Source organism: Durio zibethinus, chromosome 13 (assembly GCF_047325235.1).
Source record: "Durio zibethinus cultivar Kanyao isolate XHJ-2024 chromosome 13, ASM4732523v1, whole genome shotgun sequence".
NCBI classification, from domain to species: Eukaryota; Viridiplantae; Streptophyta; class Magnoliopsida; order Malvales; family Malvaceae; genus Durio; species Durio zibethinus.
The window spans coordinates 12,929,061-12,953,802 of NC_143174.1; the positions used below are offsets into that span (position 1 = coordinate 12,929,061).

The 24,742-nt window shown below is 28.4% G+C and overlaps 1 protein-coding gene and 1 pseudogene across 1 annotated transcript; one reads left to right on the forward strand and one right to left on the reverse strand.

The window, feature by feature from the left end:
- Positions 1 to 3,951: 3,951 nt before the first annotated feature.
- Positions 3,952 to 6,978, reverse strand: LOC111302846 (enhancer of rudimentary homolog). Its single transcript, XM_022898712.2, has 5 exons — positions 6,823 to 6,978; positions 6,374 to 6,467; positions 5,781 to 5,901; positions 4,594 to 4,671; positions 3,952 to 4,200 (listed from the first exon to the last, which is right to left on the reverse strand). The coding sequence occupies exons 1-5, from the start codon at positions 6,823 to 6,825 to the stop codon at positions 4,188 to 4,190; spliced, it is 309 nt and encodes a 102-aa protein (XP_022754447.2). The 5' UTR covers positions 6,826 to 6,978; the 3' UTR covers positions 3,952 to 4,187.
- Positions 6,799 to 24,742, forward strand: part of LOC111303996 (eukaryotic translation initiation factor-like) — a 55,688-nt pseudogene continuing 37,744 nt past the window's right edge.

The following is a 24,742-nucleotide window of genomic DNA, read 5'->3' on the forward strand; positions in this document are numbered from 1 at the left end:
TATGTGTGTTTTATGAAAGTTATTGAATAAAATTGCTAACAATTTGTATCAAAATTGCTAAAGATTTTTTGAACTTTCATAGATGCTTATTTATGTGCCTATCCTTGATATAGCTTATACCTTTCATGTAAAATTGTGTGTGCCTTAAATTGATTAATCTTTACTTTGAAAAAGGAAAAGAAATCTTAGAATACAATTTTACTTGATTTGTTTTGTGATAAAAATTGGTATGCTTTATAATAACATATCTTTAACAATTGGTATGAACTTGTATGCATGTGCTTGAATTTATGCTTAATAGCTACTGATGTTTTAGGTTCTAAGCACATCTTATGATAAAATAATTTATGAGTAGGTTGCATATCATTTATTATCTTTTTACTCATAAATTTCATGTGGTTAGGTTGAATGAATGATTTTGTGCTATAACATTTTAATTAGATACACTTATACTTTTGTACTTGAATACATGTATATGAACTTTATTATGCATATTACACTTTATTACATATATTCAAAAATACTCTTGATATTATTGGTATTATGTATTTTGTCCTATGCCTTGAATTGATCTCTCTTTCTTTTGAAATAACATCAAGGGGGAGAGTTTATGGATATCTCTTCTTGTATGCTTATAGAAATTGATATAGGAGCTTAAACATTTGGTATAAAGAATTTAAACAAAAACTGAAAGAAATGTTTCACGAATATATTTGCTAAAACCTTTTTTTTGTGTTTTTTTGCTCATGCTTTTTTACTATAACAACAAAAAAGAGAAATATCACATGGACAAATTTGTTTATGTTTGATATACATATGTTTATGTGTGCTTAATTGTTATATATGCTCTAACATATGTTAGTTGAGTTGTGTTAGATTATGATGTATAAATTGATAAAGAGTTTTGCCATGCATTATTTAAAGGGGAGTTTTTCAAAATATTTTTCAAAATTTTAAATGTTTCAAAGAAAGTTTTTCGTCATGCAAATTTATCTTTAAGTTTTGTCATATTAAAAAAAGGGAGATTGTTAGCCTTGAATTGATCATTATTTTGAAATGACAAAATATTAAGCTAAATAAGCTTGATCAAGATATTGAAAAAAATTTATTTAGTACATGTTCTTAAGTTTTATATTTTGATACTAAATAAATAATATATTTTTCAAAGTGTAAACAAACCTTTCTTTGTTTTCATATTTCTTAAACCAAATTTATCTTTAAAGATTATTTATTTGAGCTTAAATGAAAGTCCAATTGTTGTTTTTAAAGTGAACTTATTCATTTTGGACTTAATACAATTTTGATAATATTGATTTTGAGAAATAATTAACTTAAGAAAGTTGTTTTATAAGAACAAAGTTTTGAACTTGTTTTATTTTTTTGTATTAATTCACAAAGCTTTAATATTTGAAATTTACATGGTTGAAAAGCTCTTTGAGTCTAGTTTCTAATGGATTAAATAAAATCAAAATCCAAATTTTTTAAGAAAAGATTTTGAATTTTTACTAGACACTTTACAGTTGTCTAAAAACTGTACAAGGGTTAGATTTGAAAAATCACTATAATTCGTATATAATGAATTAGATGATCAATTTTTATGGATAGAAAGCCTTTTAAGTCTAGTTTCTAAACCTTTAAACAGTTTTTGATTTAGATTGTATAACTCAAGATATGATCAAATTAGTGAGTAGACTGCAAAACAAAAGATGGCCACCTAGCTTGACCAGATCGATCCCCTCCCTATAGGGATCGATCGGGTCCCTTACTTGATCGATCTCATATGTGCAGATTGTGCATAACAACTAGTTTTTACAAGCTTTCAATGGGCATTTCTTCTTTCAAACTATCCCCAACGGCTAGTTCTTTAATTCTTCTATAAATTAAGTAATCCAACACACCAAAAAGGTTGATGAATCAAGAGAATAAGAGTCAACAAGTTATATTTTCATTTTCTCAAAGATCAAGAGTTGTTGAGCTTAAAATCCATGTCTTTTGTATTTGTTGTATCCAAGTTATATTGTATTATTCATTCATCAATTTTTTTTGTATTTCATTAGGCAAACACTCAACCTTTAGAGATATTTTAGTTTGCAAAAATTATTTGGGTTATCTTGTAAGCAAGAAGTGAGGTATCCTCTTGATATTGTAAGGGTAGAAGTTATTATATAAACCTTAAGAAAAAGATAGAGATTTAGTACAAGATATGTTTGTATCTTGAAAGAGCTTTTCTTCAATTAGCGAATTAAAGTATTGGTGTGGATAACCAAGAAAAAAGAACGTAAATGCCTTGTGAAAAAGGACCGAACCTCTATAAATTATTGTGTTTGATTTCTCTATCTCTATTTCTTTACATTTATTGTTGTTTATATTTGATTCTAGGTTCATTAATTATTATTGATTACATCATATTTTCATCAAAAGTGCTTATTGATTTAATTCCTCATTCAATTATCTTGAAATCTAGTTTTGAGAAGAACTTAAAGAAATCCAATTCACCCTTCTCTTGAATCATCATCTTACCTAAAAAGCTAATATACTCTCTAATCATAATTACAAAAATTACCTTTTTGATTGCTTTATATAATGCCTCTTCTACCATAATTATGAAAATATTCCTCGTATTATAATTGATCAAAATTACTATAATACCCGTTAAGCATAATTACAAAAATACCCTTCATATTATAATTGATCAAAATTACTATATTACCCTCTAAGCATAATTATGAAAATACCCTTTTGATTACTTCATAATTATGGATTAAATTTTAATGTCTAAACAATAATATGAAATTAATGCCTTTAGAAATAATTATAATACCATTTTAATTACTTAACATTGAATTGCATGCATCCAAATTGATTGAAATGCCTCTCTTTCTATGATCAACTTAAATTACTATAATATTCCTCTTAACATATTTACTAAAATATACCTCTTATCATAATTGGTCAAAATGATTATAATACCTTTATTTCATAATTATGAAAATGCTTTTTTACCATCATTTACCAAAATTACTATAATGTCCTTTTTACTATAATTATGAAAATAACTTTCATATTATAATTTTTCAAATTTACTGTAAAACCGTCTTGCCATAATTATAAAAATATCCTTTTATTGCTTCATAATTACATACTAAATTTTAAAATCATACAATTTATATGAAAATATCTTTTTAAAAATTATTATAATGCTCTTCTAATTGTTTGACTATTGGACATGTATCCAAGTCGAGTATAATATCTCTTTTAACATAATGAGTAAAATACTTTTTTTACTACAATTTACCAAAACTACTATAATCATCCTACATCCATAATTACAAAAATACCCTCCTATAATCATTGAACAAAATTACTATAATACTCCTTTTATCATATTAAAATCATTGATTTTTTTTCCTTAAAAAATTAAAGTGAATGAATAATTATATTAGTAGACTTTAATTCCATGGATAAATGAGTTTGAATTTGATAATTGATTGATGTTTATAATAAGTAAATATTATATCAATAAATTGAATTATCATGTATCCATTATTGATTTTAATTTAATTTATATAATTTTTTAAAAATAATCTCTCTCATTTAAACTAAAAGCCGTTACTTGTCTAACTACAATTGAGTGACAAAATTAGAAATTTATTTTTTATTTTTTTCAAAATATTATAATTTTCAAAAAATTAAAAAACCAACAAAATACTAAAACATATTTATTTTTATTATTAAATAAAAAATTATATAATTTATATTTCATCAGAATAAAAAATTTGTAACCCAAATGAAACAGGTAGTTCCTCTAGTACCAATTAAAATTGCTAACTTTTTTCAAAATTGATTAAAATTCTAGTACCAATTAAAATTATGAACCTTTTTCAAAATTAATTAAAATTGGTTTCCAGCGTTCAAGCAAAACAGAGAATCAAATTCAAAATTTAAACACAATTGGTATTTAAGAATTGAAAATTTAAACTGAATCACTCCTAAAAGACAACTTTAAATTAAACATTTGTAATCTTTTTTCTTATTTTCAAACTACAACTTGTTTTTCTAATACGACCTGTTTTGTAAAAAAAAAAAAAAAAAGAAAGAAAGAAAACCTCAAAAGGGGAGTAAGAAACAGGCAGCATGGTAACCTCTGATGGAAAGTATGTAGCTACGGCAACTTTCTTATCAACATATTATAAAGCGACACTGAACATGGAAAACAATTATAATTAGATTTAGCATACCAGAAATTGCTGTTCCATAAACTAAACCTAAAAATCATCCAAATACTAGTTTAGATGAGATACCAGCGAATATTAACTTATGGATCATCACATATCAACCAAGCAACCAAACATTATATGATTATACAAGGTCAAGCCTCCTATACAAAAATAGTATTTTTTCTTAGAGAAAAACCTTGACCACACAACACCTTTGCTATTCATCTGAAACTCTGGAGAAAGTTGCAATGGTTCTCAAATGTATGTGCAAAGCGAGGGAAACAAGAGCACAATTATAAGATGAGGTCTTCTGCACTTAATACACATTCTCTTTCTATTAAATTCAATTTCACTGAAAAGGATTTAGTGTGCCAACCTCTTAAGGTGTTGAAATACTTTCTGTTTAATCCATTGCCTGTCATAAGGCAGAAAAGCTTGAATAGTGTGATCATAGCTGCAAGCAAGAAACAAACAATAAAATCAGTTAACCAACAAAAGGAATAATAACATGGATGGATGCAGCAAAACCTTTGGTAAAGGGACTTAGAACAACCTTTGGTTGGAAATTTTCAGCTTCCCATGGGGCACATGGGAACCACATTGTTCCACCTAGAGGTGTAAATGATAAATCAATACTCACAAACTACTCAGGCTCAGCTCGAATAAAACTTGTACTTGATTCAGTTATTGTCGAGCCGACCTCGAACTCAAGCAGTTCGACTTATCGAGCAAGCTAAGTTCAAACATTTTAATACTTAGCTCAAGTAGTTTGCTAGCCTAATCAGGTATTTACATTTTAATATATATATTTTTTATTATTTTAATTAGAAAATTACTATTTTACCTTGATATATATATATATATATCAATTCGAGCTCGAGTTCAAATACAAATAATCGAGCTTGAAGCCGAACTAGGGAATCGAGCTCATTTTTTATTCAGTAAACGAGCCTAATCGAGGAGCTCAAGTAACTTGATATTTATCTCAAGTCAAGCTTGAGTTTGACAAATAAAATTCGATTGAGCTCGAGCCAAGTTTCAAGTAGCAAATTTTGAGTTGAGCTCGAGCTTTTCACTGTATTGGCTCGGCTCAATTACACCTCTAGTTCCACCTTTTCAAACAGTCCAAACCCTTACAAACCAACAATCTAATGCAAGACATTGTCTCCCATTTATGTAAAGCCACACTCATTTTTTAATGCATGATGATTGGACCATTCTCAGTATCTAAACAATAGGCAGACTGCCCATCAGCCACATCCATTTCCTTGGGGCTTGGATAGTCTAAGGGCATCTATTGTTACAAGTGGGACAAAAATCATTCAAAAACACATTTGAGTTTCAGCAGAAAGGGAAATTTTATATGGTGACTCATTCACTAAAAACACACACTTAATCCTTATAGTTCAGGTTCTACATGACAAATTCATGAGCTATAACATTGATAGACAGTTTTATGACATTTGATGAACACATGACTCAGTAAACTTGCAATATAAGATAAAAATACATGTGAATGATTCAAAAAACAAGGTGGAGGAAGAGAGAGAATGAGAGACATACACAAGGGCACTCATATCTGCAAGGCCATCAATAAAATTGTAAAGATCAGCAATGTCATATGCGATGTTCCGTGTTGCTGGATTTAGCTCCTTAAGTTTCCTTTCATATAGTCCACATATACCTGCACATGGAAATTAGCAAAAACTGTTAAATTTGTCAAATCTTTTAAACGATGGAGAGGAAGAAGTATGGGATTCCATCTGGAGAATCATGTTGGAACCACCTTGATTCCTTCAACCAAATCGTCCTCTTAATGCAACTCAGAAATATAAATAATTTTGGTCATACTTCCAGAGAAAGAAAAACATAAGGACAATCAAATCTAAGAATCATTTTAAACTCCACAAGCCAACTTCCAAAAGGTATAGTCCACAAGACAACTTCCAAAAGGTATAGTCCACTGCCAGCAGCAGATGCTGTTTTAAAAAACGATAACTCAGTAGAAACTTAAATCATAATCCCACAGGCAGTCCAGTCAGTAGAATTAACATTTAATCATAATAATCGCCGCCAAAAACAAACACTTAAGATGAAATACAACAAAAATCAAGACAATATGAGCAAAATAATAATAATAATAATAATAAAAATACCATCCATAGCTTGACTTATGGAATCATAATCCATAAATGTTCTCGTTGCTCTGTTCTGTGAAGTTTGCAGCAAAACAATGGTGTGCTTATTTGCCTAAATTCGCACACAAAAAAAAATAAAATAGAGATTAAAAAAAATACCGCCCATATTAATCCAATAAAATTTATAAATATAAGAATACGTTCGAGCGTCGTTAACACGCCGGTAAGAATCAATAAATCAACAATTAATTTCGACAAAAGAAATCTTAAATCGTGATATAATAATAAGAAAAAAGCTGCGATTTGCCCGGTTTCAAGAACTATGCGCCCTAGCTTTGTATTAAAAATGAAACATTTGACGAAACCCTAGTTCATAGGAAAGAATATAAGCTACAAAAAAATAAAAAAGAGAATTTTGAAGAAAAATTAGTTGAATTAGGAAAATGGAAAGGAGAAAGAAGAATTACCATGTGCTTCGATGTTGCAGTGGCACTGAAAGAGGGATGAAACCAGAAAGTCGGAACTTGTGAAATTCCCCAAAACGAATATAAAAAAAGCAAGGAAAAATGGGAAAAAAATGAAATTAAGGTACAAGCGAGAGAGTAACTGATTCCTGCCACGTCATCGTTGACGGAGACTTGGAAATATCATGACCATATGGCATGTTATTTTTGTGTAAAATGTTAAAGAGGGTTATACTTAGGTTTATTGGAATTGATTTTTAAAAAATATTTTTTAAAAATATTTATAATCTTTAAAAAATAAAAGTTTTTATTGATCAAGTTAATAAAAAATATTTTTATTATTTAAATATTTTTAAAAAAAATTTATTATTTTTAAAATAATATTAATATGATATTAAAATATTATTTATTATTAAATTTTACTAAATTTATTTATTATTAAAATTATTAATATTTAAGAATAATTGTATTTTATTAATAATATTTTATATTAAAATATTATATTAATATAAAAATACTTAAAATAAAATTATTTTTTACTTTTTATTTTTATATTAATATTTTAAATATTTTAAATAGTATTATTATTCTTAAAATATTATTTTATTAATATTAAAGTAGTAATATTTATTATTAAAATATTTATTCTATTAAAATATTTGCATTTTATATTGAAAGTATCTATTATTAAATCATAACAAAAAAAATTTTATTTGTATTTTATTATTAAAATATTAATATAAATACCTTAATAAGCAAAAATGTAAATTTATATATTTTAAACTAAAAAATAATAAGAAATTATTAAAAATATTCTTATTTAGAAAATAATATTATTATATTATTTAATATTAATTATTTAAATAATAAATATTATCATATATGCTATTATTTATTATTAAAATAATAATATAATACTAATTATTATTGAAATACTAAAAATATTTATGTTTAATAATATACAATATAAAACACTTAAAATTAAAATATCAAAAGACTTTTAATTTTAATATTTTAATATTTTAATTAAAATTAAATAAAACATTTTTATGAATAAAATAATATTTTAAGTCGAATCAAACCATGTTTTAATAATATAATACTACATATTATTAAAATACTAAAACTATTTATGCTTAATGATATACAATATAAAATATTTAAAATTGAAATATCAAAAAAAATTTTAATGTTAATATTTTAAATTTTTAATTAAAATTAAATAAACTATTTTTATGAATATAATAGTATTTTAAGTCGAATCAAACCATGTTCAAGTTTAAAATATTATGTTCAAAGTATTACTTGAGAAAAATTATAAAATATTTAATATTGAAATATTAAAAGATTTTTAATATTAATATTTTAATATTTTAACTAAAATTAAATAAAAATATTATTTATTATGGACTATTAGATCATATCAGGAAGGTGAATCTAATGGTGAAAACTCACTACTTGCAATAAAAAAATGAAATTTAAGCCATTAGATGTGTTTTAATCCAAGGGTTAACCTTTATTTGCATGGAAGATATTTTCATCATTTCTTAACTGCCATTAACGAGGGAAAACTAAAGGAGAAAGGGCTGGAAACACAAAAAAAATGGGGGAGGGAGAAGAAAGAAAAAAAGGAAAAAAAAGAGAGAAAAAATTCTTTGAAGGAGGCTTGGAGTAGGTATATTTTATAGTTTCATTTCTTGCAGTTCATCACATTCTCATAGTATTTTCATATTGGTTTTCTATTTGTTTTTACATTTTCTTGGAAAAACTTTAGAGTTTTTTCATCTTTTTAATCCAATCTTAGTTCAAGAATTCATCTAACTAAATAATAGTTTGGATTAAAATCAAAAAATCAAGTAACAAAAAAAAATTTAAAATCCACCATTAAACCAAGTTGAAGGTTCAGCCAAACCTCCTCCACCATGGCCGAACCTTCTTTAGGTTTGCTTTGAATATGCTCTTGCTTTAAATCATGTAGATGAAAGCTTTGATTGTTGGTTTATTTGTTTACTACACAATTGATGTTAATTTTGTAAGTCATGAGTAATGTTTGGCTTGTGATTATATTTTCATGGTTTTTGTGAATTTATGAGTTTGTTACATGTTGGTCAAATGGTCATAGATGATTAAAATGATATTCTAGCATGGTTTTATGGATATTTTATGCAAATTCTACTTAGATGAGGTGATGAATGTTTGGTGAGAATGCTATAGAAACTTTCAATCAAGTTGGTTCCCTTGTTTGGCCAAACATTGCTCCTCATTTTGTGATCATATATTGCTTGATCAAATGTGTTTGATTGTGGTTTTCCTATGTTTTTCAAGTTTTTAAGGTGATGAGATAAATTTTCTATGAATAAAATGTTGTTTTAGTAGGTTGTTTAGATGATTTTGGTCTTTGTTTGGTTGGTTTTCAAGAACAAAAAAAAATGGTGGAACATCTTTTAAAAGTTTAAAAAATTATTGTGTTTGATCCATTTTCACTTTGAATTTTCAAACATTACATGTTTGTGATATTAAGTTTGAAAATATCTTAGTTAGTAATTATTTTTCAAAGTCATAAATTTGGCACAAGCATTCATTAATGGTATTTTTGTAATTTTTCCTTTCTTTCATATCCATTTCTATAAAACCCCAAAAAAATTATATTTGTGAAACCTAAACCGAAATCCCAAATCTAAACCTTAAATCCCAAACCCTAAATCTAAACTCCAAACACTAAACCTCAAACTCTAAACTCCAAACACTAAACCTCAAACCCTAAACTCCAAACACCAAACCCCAAACCCCAAACCCTAAATCAAAACCCTAAAAACCTAATCTTAAATCAAAACCCAAAATCCAAAACCTAGACCCTAAATCCAAACCTTAAAACCTTACAGTAAACCTTAACCCTAAACCTTAAAAACCTAACTTAACCCTAACCTCAAACCAACCGTTAAACCCTAAAATCATTCATGCATTTGCATTACATTTTATGTTGTCATCACAAGTATTTTTTTTTTATCATGCATTCATGCTTTGTCATCCATATTATATTGTTATGCATTCATCATTTTATTATGTTCCTGCATTTCGTGCATTGGTTTTAAAAATTAGTTTTTTTAAAAAATGTTTTCAAATAAAATAATATCTTAAGTAAATATAATCATTGAGATATTGCCTAACTATAGAAGTACTCTCGGTGATTATTATTTATGAGATGTGTTATTTTTGTTTTGTGAGACTGTCATAATGTATTAGTTTGGACACTTAGTCACTAGACATAATCATTTATAGTCGTGAAAAACACATAGAGTCTCCACTAATCTTTTTAAGGATATGATTGGTTACCAAAAAAATTTATCTTTTTAATAAAACGGGTTTAAAGTTTATTAAAAAGATAATTTTGTTTTACGAAAATAGGATTGGGTTCCGAAGTCGGTTACATATAGGAAATGATTAACACCCCCATAATGCCCACAAAATTGGTACCAATTAATCATGCGCTATTTATAATTTTGGACAAAATTGGTTTTATATGAGATTTAATTATAATTCCCTTCATTGTTTAGAAAGAAAATCAATTAAAAATCTTTATTTAGGAATATTATGAAAATTTTTAGATTAAAGAAATACCTTTAAATTCTACGACATAAAGGTAAAATTCAAAGATAGTTTTTTCATCTAAGATTTATCGTAACATCTCTCTTAAAAATAATAAAATAATATTTTTTATAAATGATAATTATAGGCAACTCTCTAATATTTAGGTAGAATACCAATAATTATATTTCACAAAATGCTATTTTCATTTTATTTGTTTAAAACTAATTTTTTAAGAACTTTTTATGCAGTAAAAAATGAAAAATTATATAATAAAATTAAACATCAATAATTAGAATAAACATATATATGCATTATAAATGTACACATTAATCTAAAAATGAAATATAGGTAAATGATGATAAAATATGAATTTAAGAATCGTGTTTTTAAATATAAAGAGATCACATGGACTTTTTAACTTTTAAGTAAAGTTTGGGTGTGACTATTTATATATGAAATCTCATTTTCTTATTTTCTTATTTTTTAGTTTTTAGTTTTTAATCTTTAATTTTTATTTAATTTTATTATTAATGGAATTATATGAAAATTTCTTATTGAAACAAAATTTCCTGACTATCCCATTATCTAATCTACATTCGGGAACATATTATTTCAAGGGAAATTTCTATATAAATCCTTAAATGTTATGATGGTTTCAGGGTTTTGTTTAGATTTAGGCCTCAAGGTTTTTTTTAGGGTTTGAACTAATGCTTAAGGATTTGGATTCCACCTTAGGTTTTATCTAAGGTCTTAATTTTAGGGTTTCATTTAGGATTTTTATAGATATCAAATTTTGTAGAGACCATTTTGAACTCAGGCTAGAACCATTGAATGAAACCAATTTCAAGCCCAAAAGTTGGCCTATTTAGATATCTAATTACAAGTCTAATTTATGGCCCATTTAGAGGCCCATAATGTGGCCTTTTAGAGACTTAAACAAAGCCCATTTGAAACCATAAAAAGACCCACTTAAGAGCCTATAAAAAGCATCAATATTTAGGCCTATAATAAACAAAAAAAAAGAGAGACTCATATGGTTGTTATCAAACTCTTCTGTATAGGATTTATGAAGAGCCTTTCTTTATTCACGTGAAACCTAGAAACCCATATGTAATGGGGGACAATCATCTGCAAACTAGTTGGTTTACTATAAAGAGGACCAAGCACAAATCCTACAATAGAACAAACAAAAAGTAAATACTCTGTAGATGGTAGTGGGAGAAGCAAAAGAAAACAACTTGAGGAGGAAGTAAGAGGGGACCTTCAGGTAGTAGATAAGTTGTCCAAATGAAGGTTTGAGGGGCTTCTTTTTCGGATGCTGAATGAGGGAGCTACTAGGTTTTTTAGGAAATGAGGCAAGCTAAAAAGAAAACACAAAAAATGGGCTTAAAGAAAGGGGACTGATAGTAAAAAAGGAAGGAGGAAAAATGTGAAAAAAGTAAAAAAAGAAAGGTCTACCAAGAGGTAAAGAAAAAAAAAAAAAAACAAGAGAAAATGAAAAGAAAACCTTATGGAAAAGGAAGTCTGAAAGCTATCACCAACAAACCAAAAAAAAAAAAAGTGTTGTTGTAAAGCTTAGAGCTTTACCATATTTAGGTTTGTTAAATCTTTATTGGTACGAGCTATTACTAGCTTTATTGTCCATGGAGCTTTAAAAAAAATTTTCCTTGGATCAATGACGATTGATTCCTTGTTTTCATACATAGACTGTTTGTTGAAAAAAATTGCTTCTTTAAGACACCACTTTTGTTCTGATCATCTCCATTGAGTAGCAGCTACACCTTACTATGGGATGCCATTTCTACTTTGTTCATTTTCATTGAACAATAGTAGCCTTAGCCACTTTCCATTTCTTTTCTTGTTTGTTTGTAGTATTTGTTTTATTCATCTTTCCTACCCCCTATTAGCTAGCTTAAGATAAACTAAGGAACAAACTTGCTGAAATAAATGTGAAAATGAAACTACAATCTTGTTGTTCAGTTTTGGATAGGCAAGCCATGGCTTTGAGCTCTTTAGTGGGAATTCTCCCAAGTTAGTGGTTTTCAATAGCTTTTCATTTTTAAAAACTTTCAAAGTATATTACTTTAGGTAAGGCTTGTATTAGGTATAATAATTAAAAAATAGCAACCTTTTTATTTGTTCTTACGTAAAAAATGTATGCTTAGCTTCGAGTATCCGAGAGTTAAAATTTTTTTTGGTTCTGCTCTTATTCTTTTTTGGTTGTTTATGAACTTCAAATTTCTACTATTGATGGTTTGAAAGTGGCTGCATGTTATTTTTCTTTTTCTTCTAAGGTTCACATATTAGACCTTTGCTTGCTTGAATAAGCCAAACATTTCATTACCAACATGTTTCTTTTTATATGAATGATGGGCTAAAAATACTTCAGTTTTCATTTTTTTGGTAGTCCCTATCTCTATCGAAGGGGCTATTGTCTACGCCCCAAGCTGGTGTGTTTGTTTTCTTCTTTCATCTCCTCGTGTCAAACCTGTTATGTGGGCTTAACTTTTTCAGCTTTATCAAGTTTTTATGCATAGGTGTTGTTGATTGTTCATGCAATACTGTCACTTTGTTCTTTGCCTATATTTACTTATTTATATCTCTGTATGTGGTTTTGTTTAGAGGAATTTTAGAGTTTCATTGCTACATGATCATGGTTCTTTTGGCATGAGGGTGATTGGAGATGTTAGTAGTAGTGTATGTGGCTAAAGGTTTAAAATTTCTTCCATATACTTTCTAATACATATGTAGTTTATATAGAGGAAAGCTTAAATCTTTATTTCATGGTTTCCCTGGAATGGTCACTTTTCATGGGGAAAAGATAGAAAGTAAAAGCTAAGCAATATTCCATGCCCCACCATCCATTTTTGTTTGGCTTTAAGCTTAATATAGGCTAACAATGGATAATAGGTTTGAAATAGGTTGTTATTAAATAATCCAATACATTGGTATTTCATGTAAACCTCAGGTGCATTTTTTTATATTATTTAAATTTAATTAGAGTATAAATTTCATGCATTATAATTTATTTGTTGTTTGAACTTTTATGTTTAATTTAATTTCATGCAATCAATCTTTCATGTCATAAATTATTATTATTATTTTTAATGCAATTTAGGTTCATGCAAAAAAAAAAGAAAAAAATTAATGATATAATAATATAATAATTATTATAATAATAACACGAATAAAAATTTTTAAGGATGAGTTTTAAGGAAATTCGAATAGTGATTTTTTAAAATCTTTAGGTGAGAATATTTTTCTAAAAAAAATATTACCAAAGTAATGGAGTATTTAATAAAATATTCAATTCAAAAGAGTTCCATTTATCTATTTTCCTAAAATTATATTAGATGATGATAAAACAATATATAATTACACTTTTAGGAATAAAATTAATATAATGATACATGAATAATGTGATTAATTAATTTTATCTTTCAAAAAATTTAATTCATTAAAAATTAAAAATTAGAACTAGAATAAGATTAAATAAGAAAGGAAATGTAATAGAAATTTCTGAAGATAGGATTCTAAGGAAGTCTGAGTAGAGATTCCTAAAAAATTCTTAAGTGAGAAAATTTTTTGAATACCACCAAAATATCGGGGTATCTAGAAAAACTTTCAATAAAAGATTTTATTTACTTTGTTTCTTTAAATTTTTTTTAATGACAATTGTGAAATGATTAAGACATTAAAACAAAATTAAAACGAATAACAAAAAATATAGCATAAAGAAAATGAGTAATATATATATATATATATATATTCATGTGCATATTTTACTCTATTGTTTTGCATTACATAATCTTAAATGCAAATGAAATTTTCAATGATGAGATTCCAAGAAATCCAGTAGTGATTCCCTAGAATTCTTTAAGTGATAAAAGTTTTCTAAAATTTGTTAAAGTACTGGAATATTTAGAAATTTTTTTTCAATATGAAAATTTTCTATTTTATATTTTTTTATTTGAGTAGTTTTTTTTTTAATAATATAAGAATATACATTTTTTTTGAAATAATTTTATAATTATATTATTACATGACTTTTAAATATTAATAATTATTATAAAAGCAAACGAAAAAACTTCGAGAATGAGATCCAAAAGAAATTCGAGTAATGATTGTTTAAGAATCTCTAAGTAAGAAAATTTATCTAAAATGCAACCAATATATTAGAGCATTTAGATTAATTTTCGATAAAGATTTTTCATCTTTTTATAAATGGTATAGAAATAAATTTTTAAAAAATATTATATCATATTATAATATTTATTTATAAATTTTGAAAAGAAATATGAGCTACCGATGATAAGATTTTTAAAAATTTCGAGTAGTGATTCTTGAAAAATTCTTAGGTGAGAAAGTTTCTATTAATATTATGAAAGTATTAGAATATTTTTGGAAATTTTCCACTATGCAAGGTTCTTATTTATTTTTCAAAAAAAAAAAATATTAAAAAAATAATAATAAATATGTTTTTTTTACAATAAAGATAATTAAATTTTTTTTAAATACAAAAATTAAGATCATTTTAGTCACAGTTAAAGGATAACATATAATTAATTGGTATTATTTTAAACGGATGCCATGAGGGTACTAATCATTCCTCACACGTAATCGACTTCCGAACTCAAATTGTTTCACAAACAAAAAAAATCTTTTTGATAAAGTTTTAATTAGTTTTAAAATGTTTATTAAAAAGGTAAATTTTCATAGGTGGCTAATCATACCTAGTCAAAAAAAGATTGGTGACGACTCCATTTTCTCTTCAAATTCATCGAGCGACCTAAAAAACCGTTATGATAACTTGGCAACTCTATTAGGGATGTCATTTTTTTTAAAGAGTTAGGCCCAAAAATTAATAATGTGTTACCTTTTAATTTTGTTTTAATGGTCTTAATTAGTATAACTTTAATTTCCTTAATTTTAATTTTTTTTGATAATGTTAATAATAATGATAATGATAATAACAACAACAATAATAATTAAAAGAAAATGAAAAAATTGCATTTCACTTTACCAATGTCATTTATTATTTTCTCTTTCATTTTATGCTTTGTATGTTTTATTATTGTTATTATAAGGTGCTTAGAATAAGGATTATAATACTCTATTCTCCTATTTATGCACCATACATTCATATCATGTATGAGCTCTATACTCAGCCATCAACCCTCTCAAGAGGGAGTAAAGTACCTATACTTTCGTAAAGTGATAACCACCACAATGACAAGTGAAATATTCTCACTCAAATTAAACCCTTTTTGTTTGTAGCCTATAATGGATAAGGATGGAGGTGCTTTACTAGTCCAGAGTAGACACTAGTAAGGAATAGTTTAGGGACTTTTTAGATGCAAATCAATCCAAACTAAGCATATAGTAAGCTATAACGATCGACCCTAGGTAGAGCCACGCCCACCCTCTGTAGGTCATCCCTAAAATTTAGGACAAAAATGAGGAACATTTGTATTGTAATACTTTTTTAAAGAAAATCATAAATGTATGCATATTTTTGTTTTGATTTTTCAAAAAAAAAAGGAATGGTCTTTGTCTTATTTCCCTTTCTTTTATTAAAAAACAAATAATATAAAGGGAAAACTTTTTCTTTTGTCTCTTCCATTTTCTAAGTTTTTATTTATTATTTTCATTTCTTTTTTTTCCCACATACTAACTTTTTTTTTTTTCTTTTGTTTAAATTACATTGGCATATTATAATAACATAGTGAGGTATTTGCTTTGAAACATCTTTTAGCAAAGTTTTTTTTATGGATCTCACAATATTATAGATTTGTTATTCTTCTGTAAGTGCCTCATATGAATCGTACAATGAGGTGCGTGAATGATTAAAGAAACTCAGCAAGAAGAAGAGGATTGCTTACCTATTGGTTTTATGTTGAGGTTGCCAAAAAAAGTGCATTTGAATCTTACACAGAATAATTTAAAGGATTTGGCTACTATATGGAATTAGAAGGGTGAAGCTAGAAAGGAAAAGTTTTGTGAAAAGTATGGGTAGATTGCGTCTCTTATCTCAGTAGTGATTGAGGAGCATTTGATTTGAACAACCATTTAATTTTAGGACCCGTCATACAAATGTTTCACATTTAATGAAGAAGATTTGACACCAACCATCGAGAAATATTTGATTCTAGTGAGTTTAGAATTATGGTATCCCGATAAGATATATGTCAGAAATCTAAAGTCAGGGTACTGTTAGAATATAGCTAAATTGTTGGGAATGAAGGTACAAGCCGTAGATGCTTTAACAAAGGACAAAGGCCAAGGTGTTAGTTTACCTTGGCATTTTTTTCATGATTTTATTTTGGAACACTTGAAAGATGATCAAGGCATGACAGTGTTTGTCTTAGCAATTAACGGTGTGGTGATCTTTCTAAAAACTTTGGGATATATTGAATGGTGGTAGTTGATTTGTTTGAACAAATTGAAAGTCAGGTGATTAATCCTATTCTAGTCGCCCTAGCTAAGACAATCAGACCTTTGAATTTTTATCGTCGTAATGGGGGCATTTCATAAGGAGTGCACAGCTATTATTTGTTTGGATAAAAAGCCATTTTAGATGTAAGAAAAGTACTTTTTTCAAGCCTTAAATAAAGCCTGGTCAAAGAGTTTTGCTAGAGTCAATGGCTAACATTGAAATTTAAAGAAGAGTGGGTAACATTTTTTCGAAGGCTTGCTAGTGATTAGATCAAATGGATAGTACCATGGATGCCTCATGTGTCAATCTTATATTGAGGTGGAGAAGATTCGTGGGTACTACTTTTGGGATTGTGGGGAGTGGTAATTGATGCTACACTAATGGTGTTAAGGTAATTTGGTACGAAACAATTTGTCTCTACTACATATGGGCTCGTTCAAATAGAATTTGCTTATAAAGAAACATGCTCGTCAAGAATAGTGAAATAGTTAGTTTAGGTATGGAAAAAGACTCAGAGGCTAAGATTATGACCTATCCTTGACAAAGTCACTTTCGATTACTTGATTTAGAAGGTAAAGCATTCTAGAGATATTGTGCTCTCTCCAGATGATTGCTCATTTCAATAAGTGGACTCATAGGCAAAAAAACCATTGTCAAAAGTTAAGCTTATTAGGCAAGAACTTGAAGTAGAAAAGGAAAAATTAAAGAAAGAGAATTTGAAACTTTGAGAAGAGATGGGGCAATTGAAATATGAAATGGAAGCTCAATAAAATAAATTTGAAAAGGTAATGCAAGATTGTGATGTGGCTCAAAATCATTTAAAAAATTTGCATCAAGAAAACAAAAAGATGCAAACTCAACTAAAAGAAGGAAAATGTGTTAAACTTGGTGTTAGGCAGCATAGGGAGATGATTGAACTTTAAGAAGAGATGCAACTTTGGAAGGCAAAGCAAAAAAAATAAGGGACAAGCCATTAGGATTTCTCAAGAATAGTAAAATTGAGAAGGTTTGTATTCAATAGCTTCAGCAAGGTTGATAAAATGTCAAAAAGAGAATGCTAGATTAAAAGCTTAAATAAAAGATGAAAAAAAAAAGGCATTGTGAAATGCAAAAAGAGAAAGAATCATTTTGCCAAGTAATTCAAGAGATGGAATAACAATTACAAGACCCCAATGACCATACTTCCATAAACATCAAAGAATGACAAATAAGGAAGAAGATTAGAGATACACTTACCATTTTGAAGTAGATGCTCTCATGAAGTGGAATGCGGAGAGCTTAGGAAGACAATAATACATAGAGCATTTGGCTGGTCAAATTTATAAGGCATTGAGAAAAGCAAAAGAAATAGTCGAGAGGGTAGAAGCTTTGATATAAGAAATCAAACCAACTAAAAGTTACAGGCAACTTCTGTTGGATTTTTTAGTTAAAGCTAAGGATCATTATGATTAAATTAAGTGTTTCTATGGTTACAATTCTAGAATAGAAGACTCTCTGAAATTAAAGGTTATTCGAAATCAATGAAAAGTTCTAATGTTTGAGATATGTTATGGAGTAAATACCTTTTAATGCATTCATGTATACATTATGCATATTTTTTCTCAATATTTTACCTTATTAAAATTATGTTTTTAAAATTAAAATAAAGATTATGTTGCTTTCACAAAAATAATATTGCATCTTAATTTTTCAAATTGTGGTAATAAAGGTTTAAGGGTAGCTCAATCATCAAAACTTCGAAACTAATCTATTTGCCACCCGTGAAATATGGTCATAGTTCATAATTGTGGAAAATAAGTAGGTAGAGAGGATAGAAAGAATGGAAAAAACTCAAGAAAATATATGAGAATGAATGGCTAAAATGCGAGAAAAGATCGAAGATAAATGATGAAGTTAAGGGAGTTAATGAAGGGCATGGCAAAAGGATAAGGTGTTGCTGAAACCTCTACTATAATAAAGGAAAATTGACCCTAAGAAAATAATAATGTCAGAGAAGAACGACTTTACCCACTCGAGTATACACCACCTTATGCTCGAGCTTATCAAGTAATGTATCCACCGCTTATAAGTGGGCAACCTTAACCATTCATGAATGTGAATTTATTAGTGAATCAACAATGAAATCAAAGGCAATTTGAGCAAAACCTAGAATGTAATCCAGTTGATCCAAATTTTATTCTCAATTTATATGATCCTAGAGAGTAAGAAAAATTAAGCGGCATATTAGAGTAAAAAAAAAAATTTAACACAAGTATAACTTGCTAGAAGAGAGATTAAAAACCATTGAAAAAAGGGATATCTTTAGAAGTATTGATGTAAATGAACTCAGTTTAGTCCTTGATCTAGTAATTCCACTGAAGTTTAAAACTCCTAATTTTGAGAAGTATGATGAAACTAAGTGTTCATCAGCCCATCTCACAATGTTTTATAGCAAGATGGTAAGTCACACTGATAATGATAAACTTTTAATTCATTATTTTCAAGACAATCTTACAAGGTCTATAGCCAGATGGTATGTTTAATTAGATAGGAGTCATATACATTCTTGAAAGGATCTTGCTACATTTTTTCTCGGTTAATTCAAAGCTTGTATTAGACATGGCTCTTGATAGGTTGTCACTACAAAACATGAAAAAAAAAACCATTGAAATTTTCAGGAGTATATCCATAAATGAAAGGATCTTGTTGCTCAAGTACATCTACTTTTGACCAAAAAAAAGACTATAATGCTTTGTGTTAGTACTTTTAAAACATCATATTATGACAAATTTATTGGCAATGCATTGAAAAATTTTACAAATATGGTAATTTTTGATGAAATGGTAGAAAGTGCCATCAAAAGTGACAAGATTAAGATATGTGATACCTTTAGTTCCAAGAAAGCAATACCACTTAAGAAGAAAGATGAAGAGGCACATGCTGTGACCTATGAGAGTTAACTACCCAAAAATTTTATCTTATATCACCCTTATCCAATCTACCCATCTTAGTACTTCATCATAAATAACATTTTCCTAAGTCCATACCTATATCAACTGATACCACCACTGAGGTTCCCACAAAGCTTTCACCCTTGCACCTACTTCTCAACCTATTGTTCAGCCAAATAGTTCAATAAGCAATCTTAGAGGTCTAAGGGCCATTCAAGAGAAAATTTCCATTGACTATATTTTCATGTCTTACACTGATTTGTTCCCTCAACTAATGGCAAACCATCTCATTGTGCCTCACCCTATAGAGCCGTTGAAACCTTCGTACCTTAGATGTTATTATATGAATGCTTGGTGTGATTATCATGATGGGATTACGAGCCATTCCATAGAAAACTACATAGCTCTTAGGAACAAAGTGCAACATTTAATCAATAAAGGATACGTGAATTTTGACATCAGTAAAAAGGCAAATGTTAATGAAAATTCTTTACCAAATCACACTGGACCAACAATCAATGCAATAGATGATGGTATGGTAAGGTGATTTAAGAGAACCATTGATGAAGTTAAAAACCCGATGGGTCAAATGTTTGAAACTTGGTCAAAGTCGACATGCTTCATCTAATCCTCTAATGACAAGAGATCCATCAAGAAGAATATGACTCGACCCAAACTTGCATTTATCACATGAATATGGTAGGACACTCTATTTAGGATTGTAACATGTTTCACCAAGTGCTACAAAAAATGATGGATTCATCTTTGGTAAAGTTTTAAGAAAGAGATTATCAAAATATAATGAATGTAATAAAAAGAAGATCTTTAGAGAATATGCCCTCTAAGTTTGTGCTTAAACTAGTGATGATTTATTATAATGAAAAACCAAGTGGGGGCACAATAATAGTCTTTGATGAATGCAATAAGAGGAGGATCTTCGAAAAGTATTTTCCTTAAATTGTACATAAGTCGGTTACTATCTTTTGCAATGTAAAACCAAGTTTGACAAAAAGGTAGCCCATTTCTTTTCTCATTAAAGCTATAACAATTCAGGTTTTTAGCCCATTCCCTTACCAAAGTGATAAGGTAGTGCCGTGAAAGTATGATTATAATGTCATGGCATAAGGATCAAATGACTATTAGGTTGCAAGTGGCCTAAATGCCACTAGCATTGCAAATATAACTCGAGTAGGTAGAATAATGCAGAGTAGGAGATGTTATACTCCAAAAATGTTAGAAAAAGCTTAAAAAAAGAAAGGAGCCTATTTGTTTTTTAAGCTCGAAAAGGTAAAATATTACATGACTTATCTTGTAGTGGCTTAGAAAGCACAATGTAAAGAGCCTATCATTGAAAAAGAAGCCTATTAGTTTTTTAAGTTGATTAAACACTGTGAATGAAACATGGTGAAGTAGTTAAACAAGATGCCAATTTGAATTTCTTTATTGTCACTATTGTTAAAATTTAAACTATATCAAAATGCCTTACTAAAAGTGTTGAATCAAACTCATGTGGATCATAACATCTTTGTAGAGAATGTTGACCATGTTGTAGGGAGTATTGTGGCTTTGAATTTCATAACTTTCAACGATGATGAGATTTCACTAGAAGGTCGGTGTAGTACCAAGGCCCTTCATATCACTACCATGTGCAAAGGCCATATCTTAGCTAAAGTTTTTATTGGTAAATGTGTTTCAATCAATGTCATGCATATGATCACCATAACAAAATTACCCATTGATGCATCATATATGAAGATCAGCTATATGGTAGTGATGGCTTTCGATGGGTCTTCAATGGAGGTGTTATGAGACATTGAGATACTAATACAAATAGGGCCATGCACTTTCTCTATAGAATTTTAAGTCATAGACATTTTGCCATCTTATAACTGTCTATTGGGATGACCATAAATTTATATGGCAAGCATTGTCCTATCATCTTTGCATTAGAAAGTACAGTTTATAATTAAAGATAAACTTATTAGTGTTTCCAGGGAAAAAATTTTATTAGTAACCAAGCCCCTTACTACTTCATATGTGGAGGTTACGGAGGAGCATTTGAATACTTTTTTAGATCTTTTGAATTTGCTAATGCAAATTATGTGGGAAAAGGATCGAAGGTGCCCACTTCGCACTTATTAAGTGCAATAGGGATAGTCGTCAAGCAAAAACTTGGTAAAAGATGGCATGTTGGATATAGCATCGAAAAGAATTTACAAGGAATCAAAAAGCCACCAAGGGTGTTTAAAAATAAAGAAAGGGTTGGACTAGGATTTAAGGTCACTACAATAGAAAGAAAGAAAGACATGGCTAAAAGGAGAGAGAAGAGATTGGTACAATTTAAGGACATGAGTTGAAGTATGAGAGAACGATCATCATTTACCTTTATGATATATTTCATTTAAGCAGATGTATCCACTTTAATCACCTGGAGGTCACACAAAATGAACCTATGTCGAATATGGAAGAAACTTTTTTTTAACTCCATATCATATGGTGGGAGATACAACAACAACCACTCAAGAAGAGAAGCCTATTGTTTATCCATATGCTCCGGATGAAAAGCTAAACAATTAAAAAGCAACGAAGTTACCTATTATCCTTAAATCTTTCAAAGAGTAATGTAGGGAGTTAATTTCCCCTAATGCTTTAGCCTAAAAGCATTTGAAAGATTTTTGTACAGGCTTATCTTTCCTTTATCATTTCAATAAAATGACTAGTGTTTTGTAGTTTCATTTCCTCTATTATTTCATTCATTCAAAGTTACAATTTTTTTTCTTTTTTTTTCCTACACATATGCCTATATCTTTTCCATTTCATCAATTTTCAGGTTTTCAAATAATGAATACAAGGATAATCATGATGATAATCCAGGATTTGACTTTGAAAAACCTATTCATGTTAATAAAATTGATAATGAGGATGATTCAGATGAGTACAATTTGTCCCTTGATTTATTAAAACTAATAGAAGAAGAAATGAAACAAATTAAACCTCATGAAAAAACTATAGATGTAGTCAATTTAGGTAATAAGAAAAATAAGAAGGAGATTAAGGTGGGCACATCTCTTTTACCCACAGAAAAAGGAAAGTTAAAAGAATTACTTCATGAGTTCATTAGTGTGTTTGCATGGTCATACCAAGATATGTCGAGACTCAATTTAGATATTGTAGAACATTAATTGCCATTGAAACCAAAATGTAAGCTAGTGCAGTAGAAATTGAGATGCATGAAGTCGGACATGTTATTAAAAAACAAAAAAGAAATGAAAAGCAATTTGATGCAGGCTTTTTAGAAGTAGCCAAATACTTGAAATGAGTAGCTAATATAGTCCTAATTCCCAAGAAGGATGAAAAAGTTTGGATGTGCATGGATTATAGAGATTTGAATAGGGCCAGCTCCAAAGATAAATTTTTTTACCCCATATTAACACTCGTGGATAACATCACTAAGCACTCCACATTTTCTTTAATGGATGATTTTTTAGGATATAACGAAATTAAAATAGTCCCTTTTGATATGGAAAATACCATTTTTTTTATGATGTGGGGCACGTTCTATTATAAAGTTATACATTATGGATTGAAGAATGCAAGAGCTACTTATCAAAAAGTAATGGTAACCCTTTTTCATGACATGATACATAAAAAAATAAAAGTGTATGTAGATGACATGATTCAAAATCTTATTAAGGAAAAGACTATGTTACCAATCTCACGATGTTGTTTGAAAAATTACGAAAGTATCAACTTAAGCTAAACCTAGCTAAATGCACATTAGTTGCTAAGTTGAAAAAATTATTGAGATTTGTGGTTAGTGACAAGGGCATTGAAGTTGACCTAAATAAGATACTTTTAAATATGACTCAATTTTCAAGTTACTTTAGAAACATGATCTTGGCAAATAGGATGAGGAATATTAGCATGCCTTTGAAAAGATTAAGGAGTAGCTATCAAATCCATCTTTATTGGTACCACTTGTTGTAAGAAAATGAGATGAAATGAGTAAGAAAGAGTAAATTGTCTATTACTTAGTAAGAAGTTCATTGAATATGAGTATAAATATTCCCATTAGAGAAAATGTGTTATGCATTGACGTGGACAACCTACAGCCTTAGGTAATATATGCTATACCATACCACTTGGTTGATAAGAAGGTTGAATTCTTTCAAGTATATTTTTGAAAAACCATCATTGTCAAAGAAGTTAGTAAAATGGCAAGTCATGCTTTTTGAATATGATATTGTATATATTGCACCAAAGGCGATAAAAAAAAATGAGATAGCTGAATTCATTACAAAGCATGTAACTAATGAATATGAGCCTATGAAGTTTGACTTTCCTGATAAAGATTTGATGACCATATCCTAAATGAGAAAGGGGAACCAATAGAAAAGCCATAAAAAATGTTCTTTGATGGAGCTTCAAATGCTTTGGGGCATGGGATTAGAGAAATTTTGATATCTCTAGATAGAAATTATTATCCAAGCACCATAAAGTTGAATTTCAATTGCACCAATAATGTAACAGAATATGAAGCATGCATAATGGGCCTACAAATGACAATTAAGAAGAAAATTAGAGTGTTGGAAGTATACGAAGACTTAACCTTGGTAATCTATCAACTATAAGGTGAATGGGAAACAAAAGATTCAAAGTTGGTATGATACCAAAAGTATGTGGTAGATTTGATCATATGATTTGAGATAGTCCAATTCTATCATGTACCTCAATAAGATAATCAAATGGCTAATGTTCGACCGTATTGGCTTCAATGTTTAAAGTGAATGATAAAATGAAAATTAACCTATCTGGTTGAATGTGCAAAGATAACCAACATATTGTTTAAGTGTTGAAGAGGAAATTCATGACCTACCTTGGTACTACGACATCATGCAGTATGTCAAGCACTAACAATATCTTGAACATATGTCAAAAAATGACAAATGAATTGTGAGAAGACTGGATA

Bases quoted from the DNA above. Each gene is read 5' to 3' on its own strand.
- LOC111302846 (XM_022898712.2), bottom strand. The intron at 5,902-6,373 runs GTATTTTTATTA...TTCCATGTGCAG, and splicing joins CATAAGTCAAGCTATGGATG to GTATATGTGGACTATATGAA. The intron at 4,672-5,780 runs GTATGTCTCTCA...TCTTGCTTGCAG, and splicing joins GCAGATATGAGTGCCCTTGT to CTATGATCACACTATTCAAG.